Here is a 21,082-nt window from a genome sequence, read left to right on the forward strand (position 1 = left end):
ATGGGGTTTGGGCATCAGTCTTAAGGGTGGCACAGGTTAAGTGAAAGAAGGCAGTTGCAATATGCCAGGCTTTCTCTAAAAATATAAGAAAATATGTCAACAAGCAAAGACTTATAGTAACTCCCCTTTCTTATTCAGTTAATTTTTACAAAGGGAACTTAATTCAAAATTCAATTGTAATATATATGTAAAACCTAATTTGACAAAATGGAAAACATCCCTCACATCATAAATATGGTACTTTCATAATCATTTAAAGTTCACTCAGTATTTCAAAGTTGCTAATTTAATAGCTTATAAAAATCAACTAAAGGCAATTAGATTATTTTGTTACCAGAGTTCAGATAATTGCTATTGACAAGTTTGCATTATTTAAGAAAAAATATAAGCTCTTACAGTTAATGTTAAAAACTAAACGTTTCTTAAACAAAAACATTGCACTCCCATGGACTGCAGAAATGATCTATTGTGCTGTAAGTATTGAAGATGCAGGGTAGGAGAATAAGGACAATATACCCACTTTCATTCTAGGGGCAAGATCATGCATATTAGAACACTGATTCACTGTAACACAACCATAACATTTCAAGTACATTATAGAAGTGTCATCAAATTTTAAAAATTTCAAATAGAAAAAGTAATTCTAAAATATGATGTTCCGATCAATTTAAATATTCAAAAAGTTCAGTCCCCATTCAGAAACAGATAAACAGTATATTTATTAAATGAGTTAAGACAAATAAACTTTACAAATAGACAAATAATAAAAGGCTCAGTGGCTAAAATAGATGGTAAGCATCATTGAAAGAAATCAACACCATCACGGTATCTCAGTTGGCTTACATGTGTAAAAAGAAATTTTCAAAGAGCAATTTCACAGAAATGAAGCCAGTTTTTTTTTTTTCTTATAAACAAATCACCATTTCTTGGTTCGAAACTGACATCTGTTATGAAAATTACCATATCACATATTTGTAAGATGACAAGGAGTAACTCATCTTCAAAGTGCAAGTAAGTCTATTTACAACCACAAAAATGGCAATGATGAGGAGAAAGGATTTTTAAAAAATATACAAAGATTAAAAACATTTGGGATGCAAAATTAAACAATTTTTTGGTTAGAGGATAAAAGAGAAAAAGTGATTGAATTATAGATGTTGATTTCAGCTATACATACTATATAATGGGATCCAAGATCTTTAACAGCTTGCTTGCATTTTTTTCTACTTACATAATGCTCTGGAAATTTCTGGTAGAAATTACAGTGTCTCAAAGAGAGAAATACACACTAAGCATGTCTTGCTACTACTTCATGGATGTCAGAAGACCCGTTTATGGATTAGAGTTGGTGTAAAAAGCCATTGCCTTGAGTTGAAAAATGAATACTGTAAAAGCTCAATACAAATCCTCCAAAGCACATGCACTTCTAAATCTTTTGGTAATTACATTCATATTTAAGCATAACCAAAATAAAAAAGAAAACTGAAAACATTCCCTTTTCTCTAGTCCCTATGCCTTGTAGGCTCTCCAGTTGATAGGGTCAATTTTTAGAGTTGAAAGGGTTCTTCAAGATAGATTAGTCCACCACCCTTGGTTAGGGTAAATGATTTTCCCAAGGTCATGCAGCACGTAATGGCAAAACCAAGACTAGAAACCAGGTCTTGACTCCTAGCCTAGTATGCTTTCCAGCATATCATGCTACCTCTTTTTACAGTATGATTTGCTATAAATACCTGATGAATAAATGTACAATTATAAATGCTGACAGAGCCGATGTGTTTTTAAGACTTGCAGAAGATTACTGCAAAGGATTGATGGAGAAAAACAGATTTTCCCCTACCCACCAAAAATATCAAGCACCATCAACTAACTGTTTCTTTGCTGGGTCAGCACTCTCAGATGTTGTAGTAGTCCTCGTAAACTTTATGTCAGCCTGAGGATTGTATATCTGGTGAAATCTGGGCCCTAACACAATGCCAGTTCCTAAAAGGTAAAGACAGAGGCAATAAAGGGGAGAAGGTAGACAAAAGAAAGAAACAAAGATTTAAAGAATCCAGCTGACTTAGAAATGGGCATTCTAGCATATGATTAATTATTATACCTAAATATATATTTTTAGGACCCTTTTCACCTTTTCATAGAATCTCATTTTAACTAATCTGTTATTTGGCCACTTAAGAATTAAAATAAGTGTATCAAAGACAATGGTGGTCATTATTTTTTTTAAAACTGTGAGACTATTTTAGACAAACTAAATTCTATGAAGAATACGTCAAATGATGAAATTGCGATAGTTTTCTTAATCTGGTTCTATTAGATTATCACCAAGGAATTAAAGTGGTAATTCATGGGGCTGTTACCATCTTGAAATTTATTCCAATTGTGGTGAAAGAGAACAGACTGATGCACCATATATGCAGAATTGAGTAAAGAAACGGAAATTTCTTTAAAAAAACATTGCTGTGAATTTATTTAATAAAAGGGCAGATTTATTTATGTTTACAAACAAGTTTCAAAAACAAAAGGAAAACATGTATGCTTCTACTTATTAACCTTTTCAAAATGCCAACAGCCCTCATGCTGTATGAAGGTTTCTAAGGATTAGAAAAAGCGATACAGTTCACTCACAGTTCACCAAGACATCACTGAACTAACAGGTTTAGACAAAAACAAAAAAGACTAAGGTTCTCTTGTAGTTTGATAGTTTGATTTAATTTGATTTGCCTGAAATAACAAAAGCATTTCAAGCATCTTTCATTATGCAGTTGATGTCCCGCATTAAACAATCTACTAAATTCTGAACAAAAGGTTATTAGCAAGTTTTCAAAAATTTTAAAAATTAAACAGTTGTTTCAAAACCATTAAGTAGTAAATATATTTAAGAAACTAATTAGGACAGATGCCATAACTTCATTAGAACACCACTGCTCATGTTTTTTTGTTTTGTTTTGTTTTTGTTTTTGTTTTTTTAAACAAAGCATTAGTGTTATCTATTTGGCTATTAGTATTAGCAATTTATCTACAATATTTAACAAGTTAAATTGTAGGCAAAAATTTAGTACAGTTTCAATAGAAACACCCTTTTTTTTTTTTCCTGAAAATACAGCAGTATTTGAAGGACTAATTTTTCTCTGCATCAGTTATAAGGAAGCTTCCCATCTATGAACAGGAACAAAAAAAGTATCTACAAACCTTGTAAACAGATCTGTATCATTTATAAACATAAATAATCCAAATTATTAACAGCCAACAGCAGAAATTAAAGTATCAATTCAATGATCCAGGGCTCTTTGCTTGCCCAGCTTTACTCCTCCCTCTCTCCCATCAAGGATTGAGATAAACTAAAGCTCTGCTAATATACTGTTCGGGACCACTCTCAGGTACTACAGATGATCCACAGGTCAACTTATGCTGAGTTACTGTTTATCTGTCAGTTCATTTCTCCCACCCCCCAAAAAGCACCCTCAGTCTGGCAGAAAGCTTTGCTTTTTTTTTTTTTAAAAAAATAAATCTACATTCGTACAAGTGTGTCTTCTGTTGAAGTCCAAAGACAAGAACACTATCTTGTCTGTCACAATATGTGAAGAGACCCAGTTTCAATTTGTTTCTTTACAATGCAGCTAGTGTGTTAACATTCAGCTTACAATCAGAGTGATGTTTCCAAACTGTGTAGTGGGCTTCCTGGGGATGAAGAGGTAGCAGACTTGTTCATTTCTATTGTAAGGTAAATCCCGCTGTCAACAGCATTGTTATTTTTGTTGGGAGAGGGTGGAGGACTGGAGTTACGTTTTGTAGGAGCATCATCTTCAGCATCAGTGTCATCAATAAGGGGGATGTGAGGCTCTGAATCTTCTATCCTAAACTCAGGATGTGTCATAAAGTTGTGAATCGAACTTCTTGATTCCGGTTTTTCTAACCCTTCATATAAAGAACTACGAAATGCATTCACCACTCGAATCTGTAAATATCAGAAAACAGAAAAATGTCAGTACACTAGTAGCTTAACTTAAAGATGGTTTATTTATGAGTTTGAATCCACAAACAGCTAGGTATGAGTGAATCATATTTGCATGTAATGCAGTGGAACTTGCAATACACTGTAAAAAAATGAATATTTTAGTAAGACACTACAGAACAACAAAACCACATACTCTAAGAATTAAGAGATACAGAATTCAAAGTAAAACTAAGAAAATCACATTGTCACTGGCTAAAAATTTAATAGCCATTTTATAGGATTTTTTTCCCTAAGAAAATAAAGTCAAACAACAAACAAATAAAAACTTAACCATACAACAAGCTTTAGCTGATTTTTTTAAATAAAAAAATGTAATTTTGAAAACAATTCGAATAAGTTAAACAAGCACAGAGGGTTATTATTTATCATGCTAGGAGTTAGGGTGTCACCGACTATGAAAAAGCCAAGCAAATATAAGCTGAATGCCACAATGAAGTCACATCTATCTCACTACTTCCTTAATTAAAAATAAAAATAAAGACAAAGTCCAAATAAATATCTATAAAATGCCATTAAACAGCTATAAATATTTGAGTATATGCCACTTGTCTATAAAGTGTTAATAGTGTTTTTCTCTAAAATAGATGAAAACTTAAATTACTTTACATACTAGAGTTCACTGGAAAAAAAAAAAAAGATTTAAAAGAAAAACAGAAAAAAACTCCTCTAGGATTCCCCCCTAAAAAGACCACAAAACTTTTCTAGTATTTTTGCCTCAAAACGTATAGCTCAACAATTCATCATCTTCAGAAGTCTGCTGTATGGATGAAAAGAGGTTACTGAGCAACTGACTCGAAAACTTCACTACACACACTGACATTAGGTCTCATTAACCCAGTGTCATAGACTTTCAAAAAAGAAGACAAAATCCAAATAGTTGAACATTTACCACATATCAATTTAAATACAGCATTTGCCTTTGCTTTGATTCTAATGAATCCTATTTAGTATGAAGACATCATTTACTCCTGTTATGAGAATTAGCTGACACTGACATTCCACATAAAAAAAATGCGGTCACCGAAATCGTCTCGTAAAACAATAATAAAGAAACTAATAAATTTCTTCAGAGACATTTGAATCTATTTTTTCATTTAAATGTATTTTTAAAAAATGTAAGTTTATGTCTACTTTCTTAAAATTGTATATATTTAAGATGTACAACTTGATGATTTATGTATACATTGTGAAATAATTGCTATAATCAAGTTAATTAACATATCCATCACCTCACAGTTACCATGTATGTGTGGTGAGAAGTTAGTATTCTAGCCTCTTAGCAAATTTCAATTATACAGTACAGTCATCATGTTATACATTAGATCTCCAGAATTTACTCGTCTTGCAAAACTGAAATTTTGTACCCCTTGACCAAGACCTCCCCATTTCTCCCTACCCCCAATAAATCCACTATTCTACTTTCTGCTATGAGTTTGACTATTTTAGATTCCTTCTTCTGAGAATTTATCCAAAGACACAAAATCAGGATCCTGAAGACATACTTGCACTCCTATGTTCCTTGCAGCATTACTTACAATAACCAAGATAGGGAACAAATTAAATGTTCATTGACAGATGAATGGACAAAGAAAACATGGTATATTCACACAGCGGAAGATTATCCAACCCTAAAAAGAAGGGAAAACTACTATTTACAATAACATTTGCCCGGTTCTGATTAGAACCTCATCTCTCCTCAAAGTTGTCTTCCCTGACTGACTTACTAAGCCCTGCCTGCAGGCTGCTTTACCCCTTGTTCACTTAGGCTTTCATACAGAGGAAGAGTACAGCACAGATGACTGAGGAAGACTTGGTAAAATGTCTGGGTGTAAATGCCAGCTCTGCCACTTACTAGCTGAGGAACCTTAGGCAAACAGATTTCCTCAACTATAAGATAAGTAGTAACAATGGTACCTACCTTACAGGGTTGTACGGGAGATTCAATTAGTACACGTACAGACTCAGAAGAGTGTCAGCTCTCAAGTATCAAAGTTAGGGCTTCTCAAACTTTAATGTGCAAAGGAAGCACCTGGGGATCTTGTTAAAATGCAGATTCTGATTTATGCATTTCTAACAATGCCCCTGAAGCTGCTGGTCCATAATCCACACTTTGAGCTGCAAGCATCTACTCTATGTTGTTGTGCTACTTTATCATATGCCAGTTTATAATTCTATTAATGTGTTTATACTTCAGTTCCTTCATTTGACAGACTATTAGCAGCAAATACATTTCCAATTTCCTGTACTGCTCTTGTTCCCGTTTACTAAGATGTAAAGTGTTTTACATATGGTGTGTAAACTAGGCTTGCTAAATATACCATTACAATTATTGATGTAGTTATTTTTTACTGTGAAATCTTACAATTCACATTTTATATATGTGGACACTTAACAAGTATCCCGACTGTCCTAATAAGAGACTGTGCACTTAAAAAAGCAAAATGATAACCCCCCGCCCCCTCCCCCAAAAGAAAAATATCTGTTGGTGTCAGTGGTGACTAGGCACGGAGAACACAAACTGGAGGCTCAGTCAGCAAACCTGATGGGTGATGAAGACTACTCAAGATGCCCTGAAACTGTTGCTTGTTTGACTTGGTTGCAGACAATGCTTCTAATAGAGCTAGAGACAGGTAAGTTTTCTGTTTTGTTTTGACCAGGGGATAGGGGAGTAGTGAAAAATCAAAGGAGAAATAAATTTTTGGAACACGTTAAATCTGGGAAGCTGCAGAACATCCAGGTGAAAATATCTAGAGCTCAGGGGGTTAGCGATCTGGGAGTTGGGGAAGCTCTAAGGGCAGTGTAAAGAATAAGCAGGTGAGGGCAGTCAGTGTGTGTGTACACACAATTACACACACACACACACGCACTTGTGACAGGTAAAATTAGATGAGATTCCTTTTTATCGAAACTTTTTAATTTTGGTTAAAATGCTGTTTTCTTTCTGAAAAAATTTACTCTGATGAAAACATCAGAGCTTGAAAGGTTATTCGACCTACTTTATTCTAACAACTTTACAAATGATGAAACTGAGCAACTGAGAGGACGGGTGGCTGACCGCTCATGTCACTCCTCATCAGTGCCAAAGTGTCTGAGAACAAAGTTTTCTGGACTCCCAATTCCAAGTTCTTTGACAATCAATAAAAGAGATTATGTGGATGTTAGCTTTAGCTAACGTCAGTAGAATAAAATACTTCCTAAGATTAAGGTTAATGCTGTCTTCCTCTGACTCTACTACTTATAGCCACATGACTGGACAGGAATAGGATAGCTCGAAAATGCTCCAAAGCAATACAATTTCAAAGAACAGTTCTCATAGAAGATATATGCAATAAAATCTGGAATAATCAGGGGTCATTGAACCAGATTTGTTTTACTTTCTACTTATAAAGAACATTAACAAAGCACTCAATCTGAAGCATGACATTGAGCTAACTTACACTTTCTCTGATCTTTCTTACCTTCTATATGTAAAATTCTCACAGCACAGTAGTAATTCTGAGTAACTAAAAGCACAACTGTGTGTGTAATACTTTAGGTATGTAAGAAACTATTTTAATGCCGCAAAGAATTCTGTTTAAGCAGGAAAATAAATAACCTTAACTACCTTTTTTTGACAATCCAAACCTGTTTATTTAAGTCTTTTAATAATTTCGTTAATATTTATTAAAACCTATTATGTACAACATAATTATAATTCCTAAAAATTAAGAAAAATCCAATAATTCCTATGTCAAGAAAAAATTTTAAAGAGTAAATTCAGAGGGAAACATTGCATGAATCATATATGGTAAACAAAAAAAAAGTCAAAGTGATTATCATGCAATAATTTTGAGAAACTGAACATGATTATCAAGGTAAACAATACATTAAATTTAAGTAACAAATCGAAAACAAATCATTTACCCTGCTAACCCACCCATTTTCCTAAATACAATCTTAACTTTTGAGTATCATTGCCCAAAACATGGTATACAAAGGCAGCTCTAAAATATGGGACGATTTTAGTCATTACCTGATATAGCTTACCTTCTACTGCAGATTGCCCATTCCTGAAATTTGTATTCATTGTTACTTTTACTATGTGCATTAATTTAAAGAAATACAGTGATAAAACAAAAGATACCATGCACCAAAAAAAGAAAATCCTAGGTCATTTTCCAAAGTTGGGTATTTGCACATCGTATTTTCTCAAAGTTAAGATCCACTTGTGTAACGAGTAGTGGAAATTGGCAAACATTTTCTGTAAAGAACCAGAGAGTAAATGCAGGCTTTGCACTCCACATGGTCTCTGATGCAACTACTCAACTTTGCAAGTGTAGTGCAAAAGCTACTATGGACAATACTTAAACTAGTGTGACTCTGTTCCAATAAAAATTTATTTTCAAAAACAGGCATCAGGCCAGATTTCACCCATAAGCTACAGTTTGCCGACCCTACACCTAGAAGACCAAATTTTCTCTCAATTTCTCCTTTCCAACAAGGGTTAACTATTCATTTAGCAAAATAATTTATTAATGGTGAAGACTGATATTAGAATAATATACTTTATAAATAAATAAAACTATAGAATGTTTTCTCTAGAGATCCTTAGGAATAAAGATTTGACTAATAAAAATGAGGGGGAAAAAGATACTCTCTCCAGAGATGTTTCAAGCCTAGTATATGACAAAGTCAAAATGGATTATTATTTCTTCCATTTAGCAAAGGAAACACTCCAAAAACAGTTGAAGAAATTTTGACATCCATAGACTATTCTAAATCAGGGCAGGAACACAGTGAGGAAATTGAACCTTTCATTACACATATTAACACTACTAATTAATTCTATACATTGGCTGGAGGTTCTGTACTTAGCACCTAAGACAAGGCTTCACTAGCAAGACTGATAGAAATTTATAGTAGCAGCAACATAATTACTGCAACTGTTAATGTATAATGATAACCTCATGAACAAGATATGCATCAGCCCACAAAACCTCCTTATGGTCCAAGTACACAGAATACAAAATAAAGAAATAAACATCTCAAACCTTAAAGAAGCAACAACTAGGAATTTGCCCTTGACATTCTGAAGTATACCTCTATCACCCTTGAAACATGAGCCCAGCAACTCAGGTCTCAAGTATAGTTGTCCATCAGAAAAGAACCTGGGCAGGTATGGGTAGTTATATCTTAAAACAGAGTTAATGATTGACCTAATATTTAATATAAAGCTCAGAACACAATTATACAGATAAAGTAAATATAGTATACCTCAGGTCATGTGACATCCCTCCAAACAAAAACAGTAAGTTATTTAAAAGTTTGCTGAAATAAAAATAGATAGAATATACATCACCCAGGAGATAAACTTGTCAGAAAAGTTTAACATGAAGCTAATCATGAGAAAACAATAAAAAAAATTCAGACTGTAGGACACTTTATAAGACAATTGGCCTTGATTCTTCAAAAAAAATCAATGTTCTGAAAAATAGAGAAAAATGGATCCAGGTTAAAAGAGACTAAGAGGTCTTAACTGTCGATGATTCTTTCTTGGATCCTGGATCAAAAAAGCTTTTGATAAAAACCATTTTGGGGAAAATGGCAGAAATCTGAATATGGATTGTATATAAGTTAAAATGGCATCGATGTTAAATTTCTTGGATGTGATAATATAGTATGATTCTACAGGAGACTTCTTATTCTTAAGAAGTAGGTACAAGCTAACATATTATGCAATGTCATGATATCTGTCACTTTCAAATGGCTCAAAAAGTACACATTAATATATACATAAAGCAAATGTCATAAAATATTAAGAAGCGGTAAATCCAGGCAAAGGGCATTATTCGTGTTTAAATCTTTCAACTTGTCTGTAGGTGTGAAATTTTTCAAATTTAAAATTTTGAGTGCAAGAAGAGTCTTTCAGGATAGTTTCCTTTTGGATCGTTGTTATAGGATATAAACAGATCTTTACCTTCCGTTCTGGCCTCGTAACTCTTTATATTTTAATTACTGTGTTAGTACCAAACTATGTCACTGAAACTCACTTTTCTCAACTGGCAAATTTTATCAAGAATCAGCTTGGGAGTCATTTCATTCAACTTCTCAGGGCACATTAAGGATCCTGTTATTATATTCTGTGTTTCATTACCTTTTTGAAATTCCCAGCTACTTGTTTGTTTCACTAGACTGGAAGGTCTGGAGGTTCTAGCACAGCCTTGGCACATGGTAGGTTTTCCAGAGTGTTTATGGAACACAACTAAATAATCACTAATAGTAAGAAATGCAGGAATAAGCCCCTTAAAGCCAGGGAATAATATGAAATCTATAGATAAAAGGAGGGAGGGATACAACTGACATTAGCTGTACCAGGCATAAGGCTAGACAATTTACATATACAATTTCATTTAGGTTAGGTAGTACCAGGGTGATTTTTAAAAGGAAGATTCCCATCTGTCCAAGTACGTAAATTTAACACCCTGTCTAACATTACAAGGTCAGTTTGTCCTTAGAGTACCTGTCTGCTCTTTGCTCATGCTGTCTCTGCTTATTAGCCACGGACAAGTCATTTAACCTTCAAGTCAGTACTCATGCCTGTAAAATGGGAGATAGTTTCTGTTCTGCCTGTTTTACAATACTGTCAAAAATAATAAATGAAAACTACTTAAGCAAAGAGAACAACAAGGCATTGAATAAACAGTCCTCCTTAAAATGGCACTGTTTTCTCCCTCAATTTATCCTCTCTCTAGCTTCCCAAGATTCCTCCAGTTCTTAACGGCTGAAGACCAAATGGCAAAGGTCTCTGTCCAAATACAAGATTAGCCTTAGGTATCTCAGCTGATTTTGTGGGTGAGTATGAGGCGTGGGTGGGCTTTTATCTTTAGTGCCTCCAGTACACTGAGAATCCACCATGAAATCAAGACCCTAATTCACAGTAAGGATGATAAAGGTATAAGGCTTTTGGAGAGTTTGCCACTTACTAAAAACCTGAAAGAAAATTTTTTATTCTAGTCAATTAAGGGACAGTAGGACATGAAATGATTCAATAATTAACAGTACATTTTTCCTGCTTCTTTGGAAAATGTAAAATAACACACTATTTCTCATCTAGGCTACAATTTTAAATTAAGCTGATTATATAAATGAAAAAAGAAACTCATAAATACTATAGAACTCTGAAGCTTATAGGGAGACCACCCCAACGTCCCCCTCAAAAAAATAAATAAATAAATAAAAGAAAAAGGAAAAAACCCCAAAAGGCCACAAAGTCTAGGCTAAGAAGGCAAACAACTGACTATATATTGGGAATTTTTCTTAAGGGTACTATCTTACTTTCCATCCTCAACAAGATAAAAGTCAAAATGCTAAATTCATATTTAGCTTTAAACACACAATTTCTTGGTTCTGTTTATCAGTTTCAAATCACATGCTTCTGGGCACCATGCAGTATGAACACGTTTAAAGGCATATACTCAAAAATTTATAGTAGTTTCACAAATTCTAAACTACAATTTTATTCCCCGTCTTAAATGTCAGAGTTAGCACAGAGACAAGCTCACAGATTTCATATCTAATCTTTGGTTGCAATTGTTCCACCTGTTATCTATCCCTCTAAGAAATAAAACAACAACAATGACAACACTTTGAGGTCTCAATCCACTTTACGAAAAGAAAGCTTTATGAAAAGCCTGAACAAATGAATTTAAACATTAAGGAGAAAATGAGAAACGTTAGGTGTGTGAAGTAGGAAATGTTAATTTCATGCACTTAGGAACACACACTCACACCCCACAGTAGTAGAAGCAGTAGAAGAGGAAAACACTACATGTGTAGGGGTAGAAATATTTGTTACATCATGATGCTGGCTGGCGATGGAGGGTTGCCGCCTTAGAGCCCCCTGAATGGAACTTCCACTCTGGAAAGCATTCACTACATCCATCTGCAAGGAATCAGAGATTGTGACAGCTTGCTCAGCAAGAGAGAGAGAGAACAAGAGAAAGGACCATTCCATCTATCAACATATAAAAAGTAAAGAAAAAGGCACTTTTTACAGAGCAGATAAATAGGCAAGAGTAGCATTTTGTGATGAAGGGGGTGGGGGGAAGCTAGGAAAAGAGGAGCTTAGGGGCATATAGACAATTCTCTCACGATCAGTTAAAACTTTCACTCATTCCAGGCACCAGTATTATTTTTCAAAAGAGTAAGTTTTGTGGGTTGGGATGGCTAGAAAGGAAGTTAAAGAGGGTGTTCAAACCTCCTCCCCAGGTCCAAAAGCCCTGGGCTGGCTCCCACTCCCATCATCTCGCCTACCTCTGTCCAGGTCCATACCTGTGTTTGGATTCTGTTCAGACCTCTAAACCATAGGATCTGGCCACGTCGTAACTCCCTTTCAGCATGATCAATCTCCTCCACATCCTCTGCTAACTCTTCCTCAGGTATTTCTTCCTTTTGTGTTCCATGACCAGCTTCTTTCAGGAATTTTAAACGGCTAGTTGGAATTGTTGAAATTAGCTACAACACAGGGAAAAGAACTTAGAAATAAATCATATTGAGTACGATTAAACCAATCAACTTTAATACAAAGGGTATGAAAAGGTATGAGCATAACCAACCATCTTTACCAATAAACCAATGCGATCCTATCTGTCAGAGGCTTTCTTCCTCAGAATAAAAAATATTCTGCTTTTAGCTACACAGAAGATTTAAGTTTGAAAGGTAAAAAGTTTTCCTGAATGGAAATAGCCAGATTACATTTTTTGTATTCTATTTAGGACATTCAAGAGAGTAAATTATAAAACCATGCTCTGATATATATATCTATATTTACTTAATTATTAATTATATTTATTATATATAAAATTATAAATATTATATTTATTTCAAATAAAATGAAAATGGCAGGTGGTCATATTGGAGGTAAAACAAGTTCATATTTCATTAGTGCTCTAAGAGTCCAATGAGAAACAACATATCAAAATTCCAAAAATCTTCAAGGTTAAACTGAACATAGTGCTTTGTTTACTAAGTGTATTCATTTTTGTAAAATGCAACTATTTAAAACTGGATGAACACTGACTGATAATGACATCAAATAGGAACAGATGCCCTAGAAAACATAAAAGATACAAAAAACGCCAACGAATATGTACTAACTTATAAATGTTAACAGCCATTCCTTAAGGAAGTCGGGCTTATCAGGGAAAAACAAGCACACAGTCAGAATGAGAACTGCTTGGAGAACTTCCAGTTCAACTATCTCATTTCAAGAGGTGAAACAGGCTCAGAGACACACTTGTTTATGGAGTGACTAAGACCTTAGATCTCCTGACCACCAAAATCAGTGTTCTTTCTACAATGGTGCACTTGAATTCAAAAGACGATGTTAACCAAAGATGGTAACTGATGCCTGTTGGGTATGTATGCTGTACTGAATTTCCTTTTCCTGAAATTAGCCAGATTTTGGGGGAGATTGTGGGGTTCTGTTCTGCCCATGAGATAATATAATGAAATAATCAGAATGGTAATAAAAAATAAAGTGGACCAAGCATGAATCCTACTTAAAAGAAGATCTCTATTAACGAGGTATTCAAAATAAGTAAGAAGAGAAATCTCAGAACCTGAAAACACAATTTTAAAAAAAGGCGAGATAAAAGGCACATAAAGATGTTTAAGAAAAACCTGCATGTTTGGTTTGACTGACTTGTAGAACGATAATAAATTAGTTCACAGAAATTATACACCATATGTTAACCTTCCTTTATGAAAATGTTAATATAGATTCTCTATCAGTTTTAAAGAAATGGTAACGGACTTAAAATGAATAATGCATATACCATTACCACCTATTTTTTAAAAATAACATGCATTTGCAAGTCAGCTGCCTATAATAAAAATGAGGTACATCTCATTTTTTCTGGAATTTTATTTTATATATACACTGTTAAAGTCATTCAATCCAAATAATCTAAAATGTCACTTTGTGGCCCCTTTTTCCAGATACCATAATTTTTTTGGAAATATTCTCTACATGAACTGAAACTCAAGATTTTTCCTGTGCTGCATTTTGGATTAAATTATGTAACAAAATGATAGGAAATCTAAAGTAGATAGTATTTTATATTTTTGTAAAAATATTTATTCTAAAAATGCAAAAATAGGTCAAAGAGCCAAAGATAGACATTAGCATCCTAACCAGTTATGAATGCATTATCTTAATATTGTTTTAAAACTTGTTCTAAAAAGCAAGTTAAAAAAACTATATAAGAAACTAAAAGTGTTTTTTTATATAGACATAATCATAATTACCAGCAAGTTAGGTATTAGAATATTACGTTAAAAAAAAACTATATCCCTACATGCCCTTTCGACTTAGAATGGTTAACAACTTAGAATCAAGTAACATAAATGGTCAGAGAAAATACGTACTAGAAAGTAAAAAAAAAAAAAAGTCACTTAAGGTTTTGAACAAAAAGTAATATTTTTACCTGGCCCCAGAGTAACGTCCCCATTCCCAGGAATATTGACCACAGCCACTGTTCTATTGATAGTTCTGAACAACTGAAAGGTTTTCCACCAAACTGCACAATTATTATCTGGAAGAATAATCAAGAGTAAATTTATTTAAATCTTTTAAATTTTCCAATTCACAAGCTTCAAAAATTACCCAAATTTGTGTCCTCCTAAACTCAAGGTGTGCAACCATTATTCTGATGGTGGCATATATAAATATTCACAGCTAAAAATAAGACAAGTGAAATAAAGTAAAATCTCTCCATCCAAAATTTTAAATGCAGGTATATTTCATGTTTAAATTATGCATACTAAAAATTAAAAAAAAAAACTTCTCATGATCAATAAGGTAACTTTATACTATTTCCAATATAATCTCAAGTAACTACATTCTCCTGTTTAAGTTTTTAAATAATTTATGCCTTTCCACAAAAGATAGCACTTTTGTGGAAAAGACTACATATTATAGAAAAGTGGACACAATATTTAATCTTTTTTTCTTCTATATAGTATTCATTCCAAATTAACAATTAAATGTTAAGACAAATATAAATGGGCTGTAAAAGAACAGCAACCTGCAAAGTTCTATGAAATGCGTGCTAACTCAGGTGGTATACTCTCATAAATTTGTTCTCCCTTATAAAGAGAGAAGTCCAATGATCTGCATAAGTAAAATTCATAATACAGTGCCAATGCTTCCCTGTTTAAAGAAACTAAAAACAGGATAAATGAGACTATTAACAGTTAAATAACAATATTCACCCTGTTATGAGTCTGATAGGCTTCTTTTTCATATGGCAGTTAATAGCTGCCAAATATTGAAATTAAAAAAAATCATTTTGATATTAACATTTTAAAACTTTGCTTTTAAATTCCATTCTTTGTAGCTATACTTTATTCCAAATTCAAGTGATAGGTATCTGTCAATTCTACTGTCCTTCAAAGTCAAGATAATTTGTACACTTGTACAGATGGACTCCAAAATTTTTTTTTTTTTTTTTAGTAGTCCAACCTATTGATTATAACCAATTTGGCAATCTCGCTTGGATTTTAGCAGATATATCAAACTGGAATAATTCTTTGTAAACCAAAAGAAAAAAAAAGCATGAAAAAAGTTCAACATTTGTGTTTTTAATTTTTTTTTAATTTAAAATTTATCTTTATCTTTTAGTACAATGAAAGATATGAAAAAGATATTAAGATGCCACGGAAGCAAACAATGACTAATATCATTGGTGATTTAGTTTCATAAGAAATAATCTTTCATTTTAGAGTAGGAAGAAATAAAACTAGTTGTGGAATTTATTTCAAAAAATAAGAAACTAAGTTTCCATATTCTTTAATATACAGCTTAGATCAACATGATACTATAGAATTGTGTATTTAGGTGTGTTACAGCATTTCCTTAATGTGTGTAAGGCAACCTCGAATCAGCTGTTGTCTTCTAAATTTTGAAGGGGATTAACAAAGTTCAACAGGTTTCTAAACTGAAAGATCTCCCAAAGACTGAGTTGTTAATTTAGAAAAAGAAAAGAAAAAGCAGCTGACATTTGAGTATTTCCTTCTAGGCATTAAGCCCAGAACTTCACATGCAGTCTCTCTCTCTGCTTTAGTAATTTTCTGATGTGACCTAATATTTTCATCCCCATTTCACAGATGAAGAAATTAGAGCTTGTCCAGATCATACAACTACTGAGGCAGCACCTTGATTTGACACCAAGACTGATAAGACTCCTAAATTCATACTCTTAAGTACTATGTTATATGGTTTGAAGAACCTCCAAGAAGTGGGTAGAATAGACAATTTCCTAAACTTACTGAGGATGTAAGAGCAACTCAAAAGACTAGGGTTTTATGGAATACATTTTGAAAACACTGATTCTGTGTTAATTGCTACAAAGTAGAAAAACTAAAAATATTTACAAAGAGTTAAGAATAATTATGTACTTTATGATGTCAAAAAAAAAAAAAGGTAAAATAAGAATCAGCTAGTTAAGTAAAAGAGAGAGAAGTTAAATTTAATATAATTTATAAGAAGAAGCCCTTCAGGTACCTCAGGTCTATAATCAAGACTTTGGCTAGATTGTTTTTAGAAACAAACAAAATGAGATATGTGTAAATCAAGGGTCATGTTTTCCTACCCAGCTGACTCTCTATAAGTGTTATTCAAAGTACTAATCCATGACAAGAGGAGATAAGGAACGTGTACTGGAGTGCAAACCAATACCCTGTTTGCACAGTACTGCTGCTGCTAAGACTACTAAAAACAAAACTCCACAAAAACCCAGCAACGAAAAACCCTAATCTGAAACATACAGTGTGATTTAGCGAAGTTGCTGATTTACAGTCTGGCACATGCTCCTTGTCTCACTGTTCACTTGTAACAAAGTGACTGTGGACTAGTGGCTGGTCCACAGACCAGACCATGCTTTGAGTTGCACTGGCTTATTTATAAGGCATTGAAGAATGTTAGGTGTATCAAGCTTTGTTGGGAACTAAGTTACCAGATTTGCCTGATACAGAGATAGGTAGTTAAAATTTTGCAATCCCCATATACTAAAAACAAAGCTAATTTTGTACAAAGTAAAAGCTAACATTTTAGCATGTCATCAACAATGATTTTTATAAAATCTGAAAAAAATACTTTCAGAAACTATATAGCAAGTAAGCAACATTTCTCCTGAAATTTATAGAAACTGAAAGCTAAAAGAGAAATCATTTTTACAGAAATAATTAAGTCTATGGTTTTGAGTTTCGGTATCCACAGTGCACCAGGTATAGACTGATTAAATGTTTAAAATTCTTAGATCTTCATTTTGAAACAAGTACCACCACCGATTCACTGCTGAAAAAGCTCACTTTTTACTTTAAAATTTTATTTTGTTTACTGACTCCCTGGTGTGATTATATAGCATTCATTCACCTGTTCTGATTCCAGATTCTACTATAGAATCATTTGCACAGAAGAGGATCACAGAATCCAAGATAATATAAAAACATAAGTATAAGACATAGTTAAATAAAATCACCACATGCAAAATGATCCTAGTTTTGTTCTTAGAATGACCTCTGTAATGGGAAGATGGGAAGATTTTTGGTCCTTCCTACTCATTCCCAAACCCACCCCTCCCTCACACTCCATTCTCCATTCCCTTTTCTGCCTTGTTTTATTACAAAATATTATAATATTACAAAACAGACATGTACCAACTCAGGATGCAGCCATTCAGAATCACATGGAATTTAAATGTACATTTCAAAACCTTCTATTATTTAATAAACTCAACTGTAGAAATACAACTGCTATTAATTGCAAGAAGAAATTAAGAGATCACTCTAGCTACCCTAGAAAGTGGCAAACTGTAAGATTTACCTTAAATATCAAAATGATAAGTTTTAATAACAATAAGGTAGAATGAAACCATCAGAATCAGAGCGAGTGTGAAGTATCACAACTTCAGAACCTGTACTGCAATTCAAGTAGTGTTAGCTTAACATATTCTCACATGAATTTCAGAATAGGGCAAATTTTCACTTGAGTTATGATATTTAAAACTTTTAAAAATGTCATCAAGGCAAGAAATACATGGAAGCCTCACACATTGCAGTCAAGTAATCTCTGGAACAAGCCACCTGTTTATCGAATATCTCCCATAATAATAATGGGAGAAATAATAATTTGACATAATAATCAAATTTGAAACAATCTTTTCCAATTACCCACCTGCACCACAAAAGTGCCTAAAACAATTGTGCAGAAGATGGCATTATTAAAGATTCCTTCAAACACATTTCTTTCACCATGAATTTTCCGGGCATTTATTTCGTTGAAAAGTTGCATCAGCACAAAGGTATTAAAAACAATAGTGTAATGTTCCGAAGGAGGAGCATGCAAAGGAGCGTTTCTTCCACTATCAATATCAAAAAACTTTTCTCCTGAAAAAATGAGAAATTACTATTTTGTAATTATCGCACAAAATAATTTAACATCTTCAAGGACGTATGCACTAACAAAACCTAGCCAGACCTTTATTTGATTCCAAATGATAGCAGACAAAGAGTTGGCGAGGACCTAAGATGACCTAATTTTCTCTCGTTTTATAGATGTGGAAACTGAAGTCCTCAAAAGTATGGTGACATGCTTAAGACCACATATCAAATCAGGACAAGAAATTAGGCTTCTTTTTACTACCCCCAGCCCCCATTTATCACACTGCTTCCCAAAATTTACTAAGTATCCACTGACAAAGAGGAGAAATTAAAGGTAAACAAGGAGTTAGAAAGAAACAACTTATGTTCTTGAAAAATCTGTATCGTTAAAATATCGGAGACATTAACTCGGAACAGAAACAACTGAAGCTTTATCAGGCATTGAATTCTTACCAGCAAACAAGAGTGTAAAGACTACTACAAGTTGATAGAATGCATGACCCAAAATATTCTTCATCATGGTGCGCGAGATGAGAGGCTTATTTCTACCATAAGGTTTCCGAAGCAAGAGAGATTCAGTGGGGGGTTCGGTTGCCAGAGCCAGGGAAGCGAGTGTATCCATTATGAGGTTTACCCACAGCATCTGCACAGCCTTAAGCGGTGAATCCTAGAAAAGACAGGTTTCCTAATAGACATTCACAACTATTCAGGGACTCAGTAATTCTCAGGAAGCCTTTTGTATTTAAAAACTTAAAAAATAGGACAGAATTGTATTTTTATATTAGTTAACCTAAAATATTAAGCTTCAGCTTACTTAAATATTTAAGTATTTTAAAAAGACATATTATACACACCTCTGCTTTAAAATCAACAAGTTTTAATGAACAAACTGTCAACCTACTTGAGTAATACAGGCGCCCGTGAAAGCAACAATCACTGCTACTACATTAACGGTAAGCTGGAACTGAAGGAATTTTGAGATGCTGTCATAGACATTACGTCCCCACATAACTGCTTTAACAATGCTTGTAAAGTTGTCATCTGTGAGAATGATATCGGATGCTTCTTTAGCTACGTCAGTTCCAGCGATGCCCTATTAAAAAAATTCTGTGAATTAGACTAAAAGTTTAAAATATAACTTTTAAATATTCAGATAGTATCAAGTAATAAGCAAAAAATTTACCAATATACTTAAAAATTGACTTAAATTGACTATAAAGAAGGTAATATAGTTATCCTAAGATATTGTCTTTTTGAAAAACATTCAACTTTAGGAGAAATCAAACATAAAAGATTAAGGCACTGACAGTAAAGTTCAAATTAGGTTTAAAAAAAAAAAAAAAGAGGACTGGACAAAGGCATTACCCTAGTTCCTTCCAAAAGGCACACAAAAAGATATATTAAAAAATGAAAACTCAAAGACAGAGTTAGTGAGAAAGGAGACACAGCAAGAAAATCTTAAAAGGATGGAATGTAGATAATAAAATAGTAAGTAACATTAGGCGAACCCTAGGAAACAGAATCCTAACCCAACAGTAAGGAAAGTGGAGAAGTAGCCTTTTTTTGCACTACAGAACTCATGTATGTAAGGCTCAGGACTTGGCAGTGCTGTGTAGCACTGTCTGTAGGGGTGAAGGTGTGAATAAAAACAGGAGGATTTCTCAAAAGTCTACCAACGACACTGAAAAAGTACTTAGATGGTCCAAACTAAGAACATCAATGTCTGTCAACAGTAGAATGAGATAGATTAATAAGTTATGGATTAATAAAACTGAATGAAACACAAAAGTAATCTTCAGAATACTGGTTATCTTTGCAGTCAGGGCAGTAATTAGAAGGAAGGGTGACTCAGGCATCTGGGGTGTAGATAATATTCTATTTCTTATCTGACATAGAACAGGTCTGTTTGCTTGTGATAATCCATTCTGTTGTGTACTTATTACTCGGGGACTTTTCTGTGTGTGTTATATGTAATAACGAAACGAAAAGGCAGCTTAGATCCTCAGAGCAACTGCTCAAATCCATTCAACCAGGCAATCTCCCACTCCCTCTGACATGGCAGAACACTGCCTTCTATTTTACTAGAGGGAGTATGACAGAGAATGTCTAGATTGAAGGGTATATGAGCACTGCTCAGAGTATAAGGGTGCTATATTGGAAAAAAAAAAAAGAGGTTTAGTTAACTCTGTTTAATGAATGTTGAGACCTTTCTTTCTCTTCCTACTTGTTTCCCAGAATACCAGTATTGAGGACTGTTCTCTAGGTAGCAGATTAAAGGTCCTTTTCTGGGAAATCTGATCTTTTAGGAGAAATACCTAAAAATATTACAATTCAAGGTATCACAGCCAAGGCAGATCACTTTACTGAGAAGCTTCTGGTTGACAAACCCCACCTATAGGCCCAAGGCTTTTTAGCTTTTCAGCTCCATATCAGCAAATAGGCAGAGAATATGAAGAATCACCTGACATCTGAGGAAAGCACTAACCTGAAAGACAGACTAAACCAAAAGGAAAATGAAGACAGACTCTGCAGAGACAAAAGCTCATTAAAAAAAAAAAAAATCAAACCTTTAGAAAGGTAAAAAGTACATCCATGAAATAAGAACAGGATGTTAAAATAAGAACAAAAACTCAAGAGAACCAA

The 21,082-nt window shown here is 33.6% G+C and overlaps 1 protein-coding gene across 4 annotated transcripts in view; it reads right to left on the bottom strand.

The window, feature by feature from the left end:
* Positions 1 to 694: 694 nt before the first annotated feature.
* ATP2B1 (ATPase plasma membrane Ca2+ transporting 1) overlaps positions 695 to 21,082 on the bottom strand; it is a 112,625-nt gene continuing 92,237 nt past the window's right edge. For 2 of the 4 annotated variants that reach the window (XM_039869020.1, XM_039869019.1), the window contains exons 16-21: positions 19,341 to 19,532; positions 18,893 to 19,106; positions 18,234 to 18,445; positions 14,485 to 14,592; positions 12,329 to 12,511; positions 879 to 3,958 (exon numbers count right to left, since the gene is read on the bottom strand). In XM_039869020.1, the coding sequence (XP_039724954.1) occupies positions 3,647 to 3,958; positions 12,329 to 12,511; positions 14,485 to 14,592; positions 18,234 to 18,445; positions 18,893 to 19,106; positions 19,341 to 19,532 (1,221 nt within the window). In that variant the 3' untranslated portion in view covers positions 879 to 3,646. Of the gene's footprint in view, positions 3,959 to 12,328; positions 12,512 to 14,484; positions 14,593 to 18,233; positions 18,446 to 18,892; positions 19,107 to 19,340; positions 19,533 to 21,082 lie in introns of all 4 variants that reach the window. The other 2 variants (XM_039869016.1, XM_039869018.1) reach the window with 2 other exon arrangements.

This window comes from Pteropus medius, unplaced genomic scaffold (genome assembly GCF_902729225.1).
Source record: "Pteropus medius unplaced genomic scaffold, Ma_sr-lr_union100, whole genome shotgun sequence".
NCBI classification, from domain to species: domain Eukaryota; kingdom Metazoa; phylum Chordata; class Mammalia; order Chiroptera; family Pteropodidae; genus Pteropus; species Pteropus medius.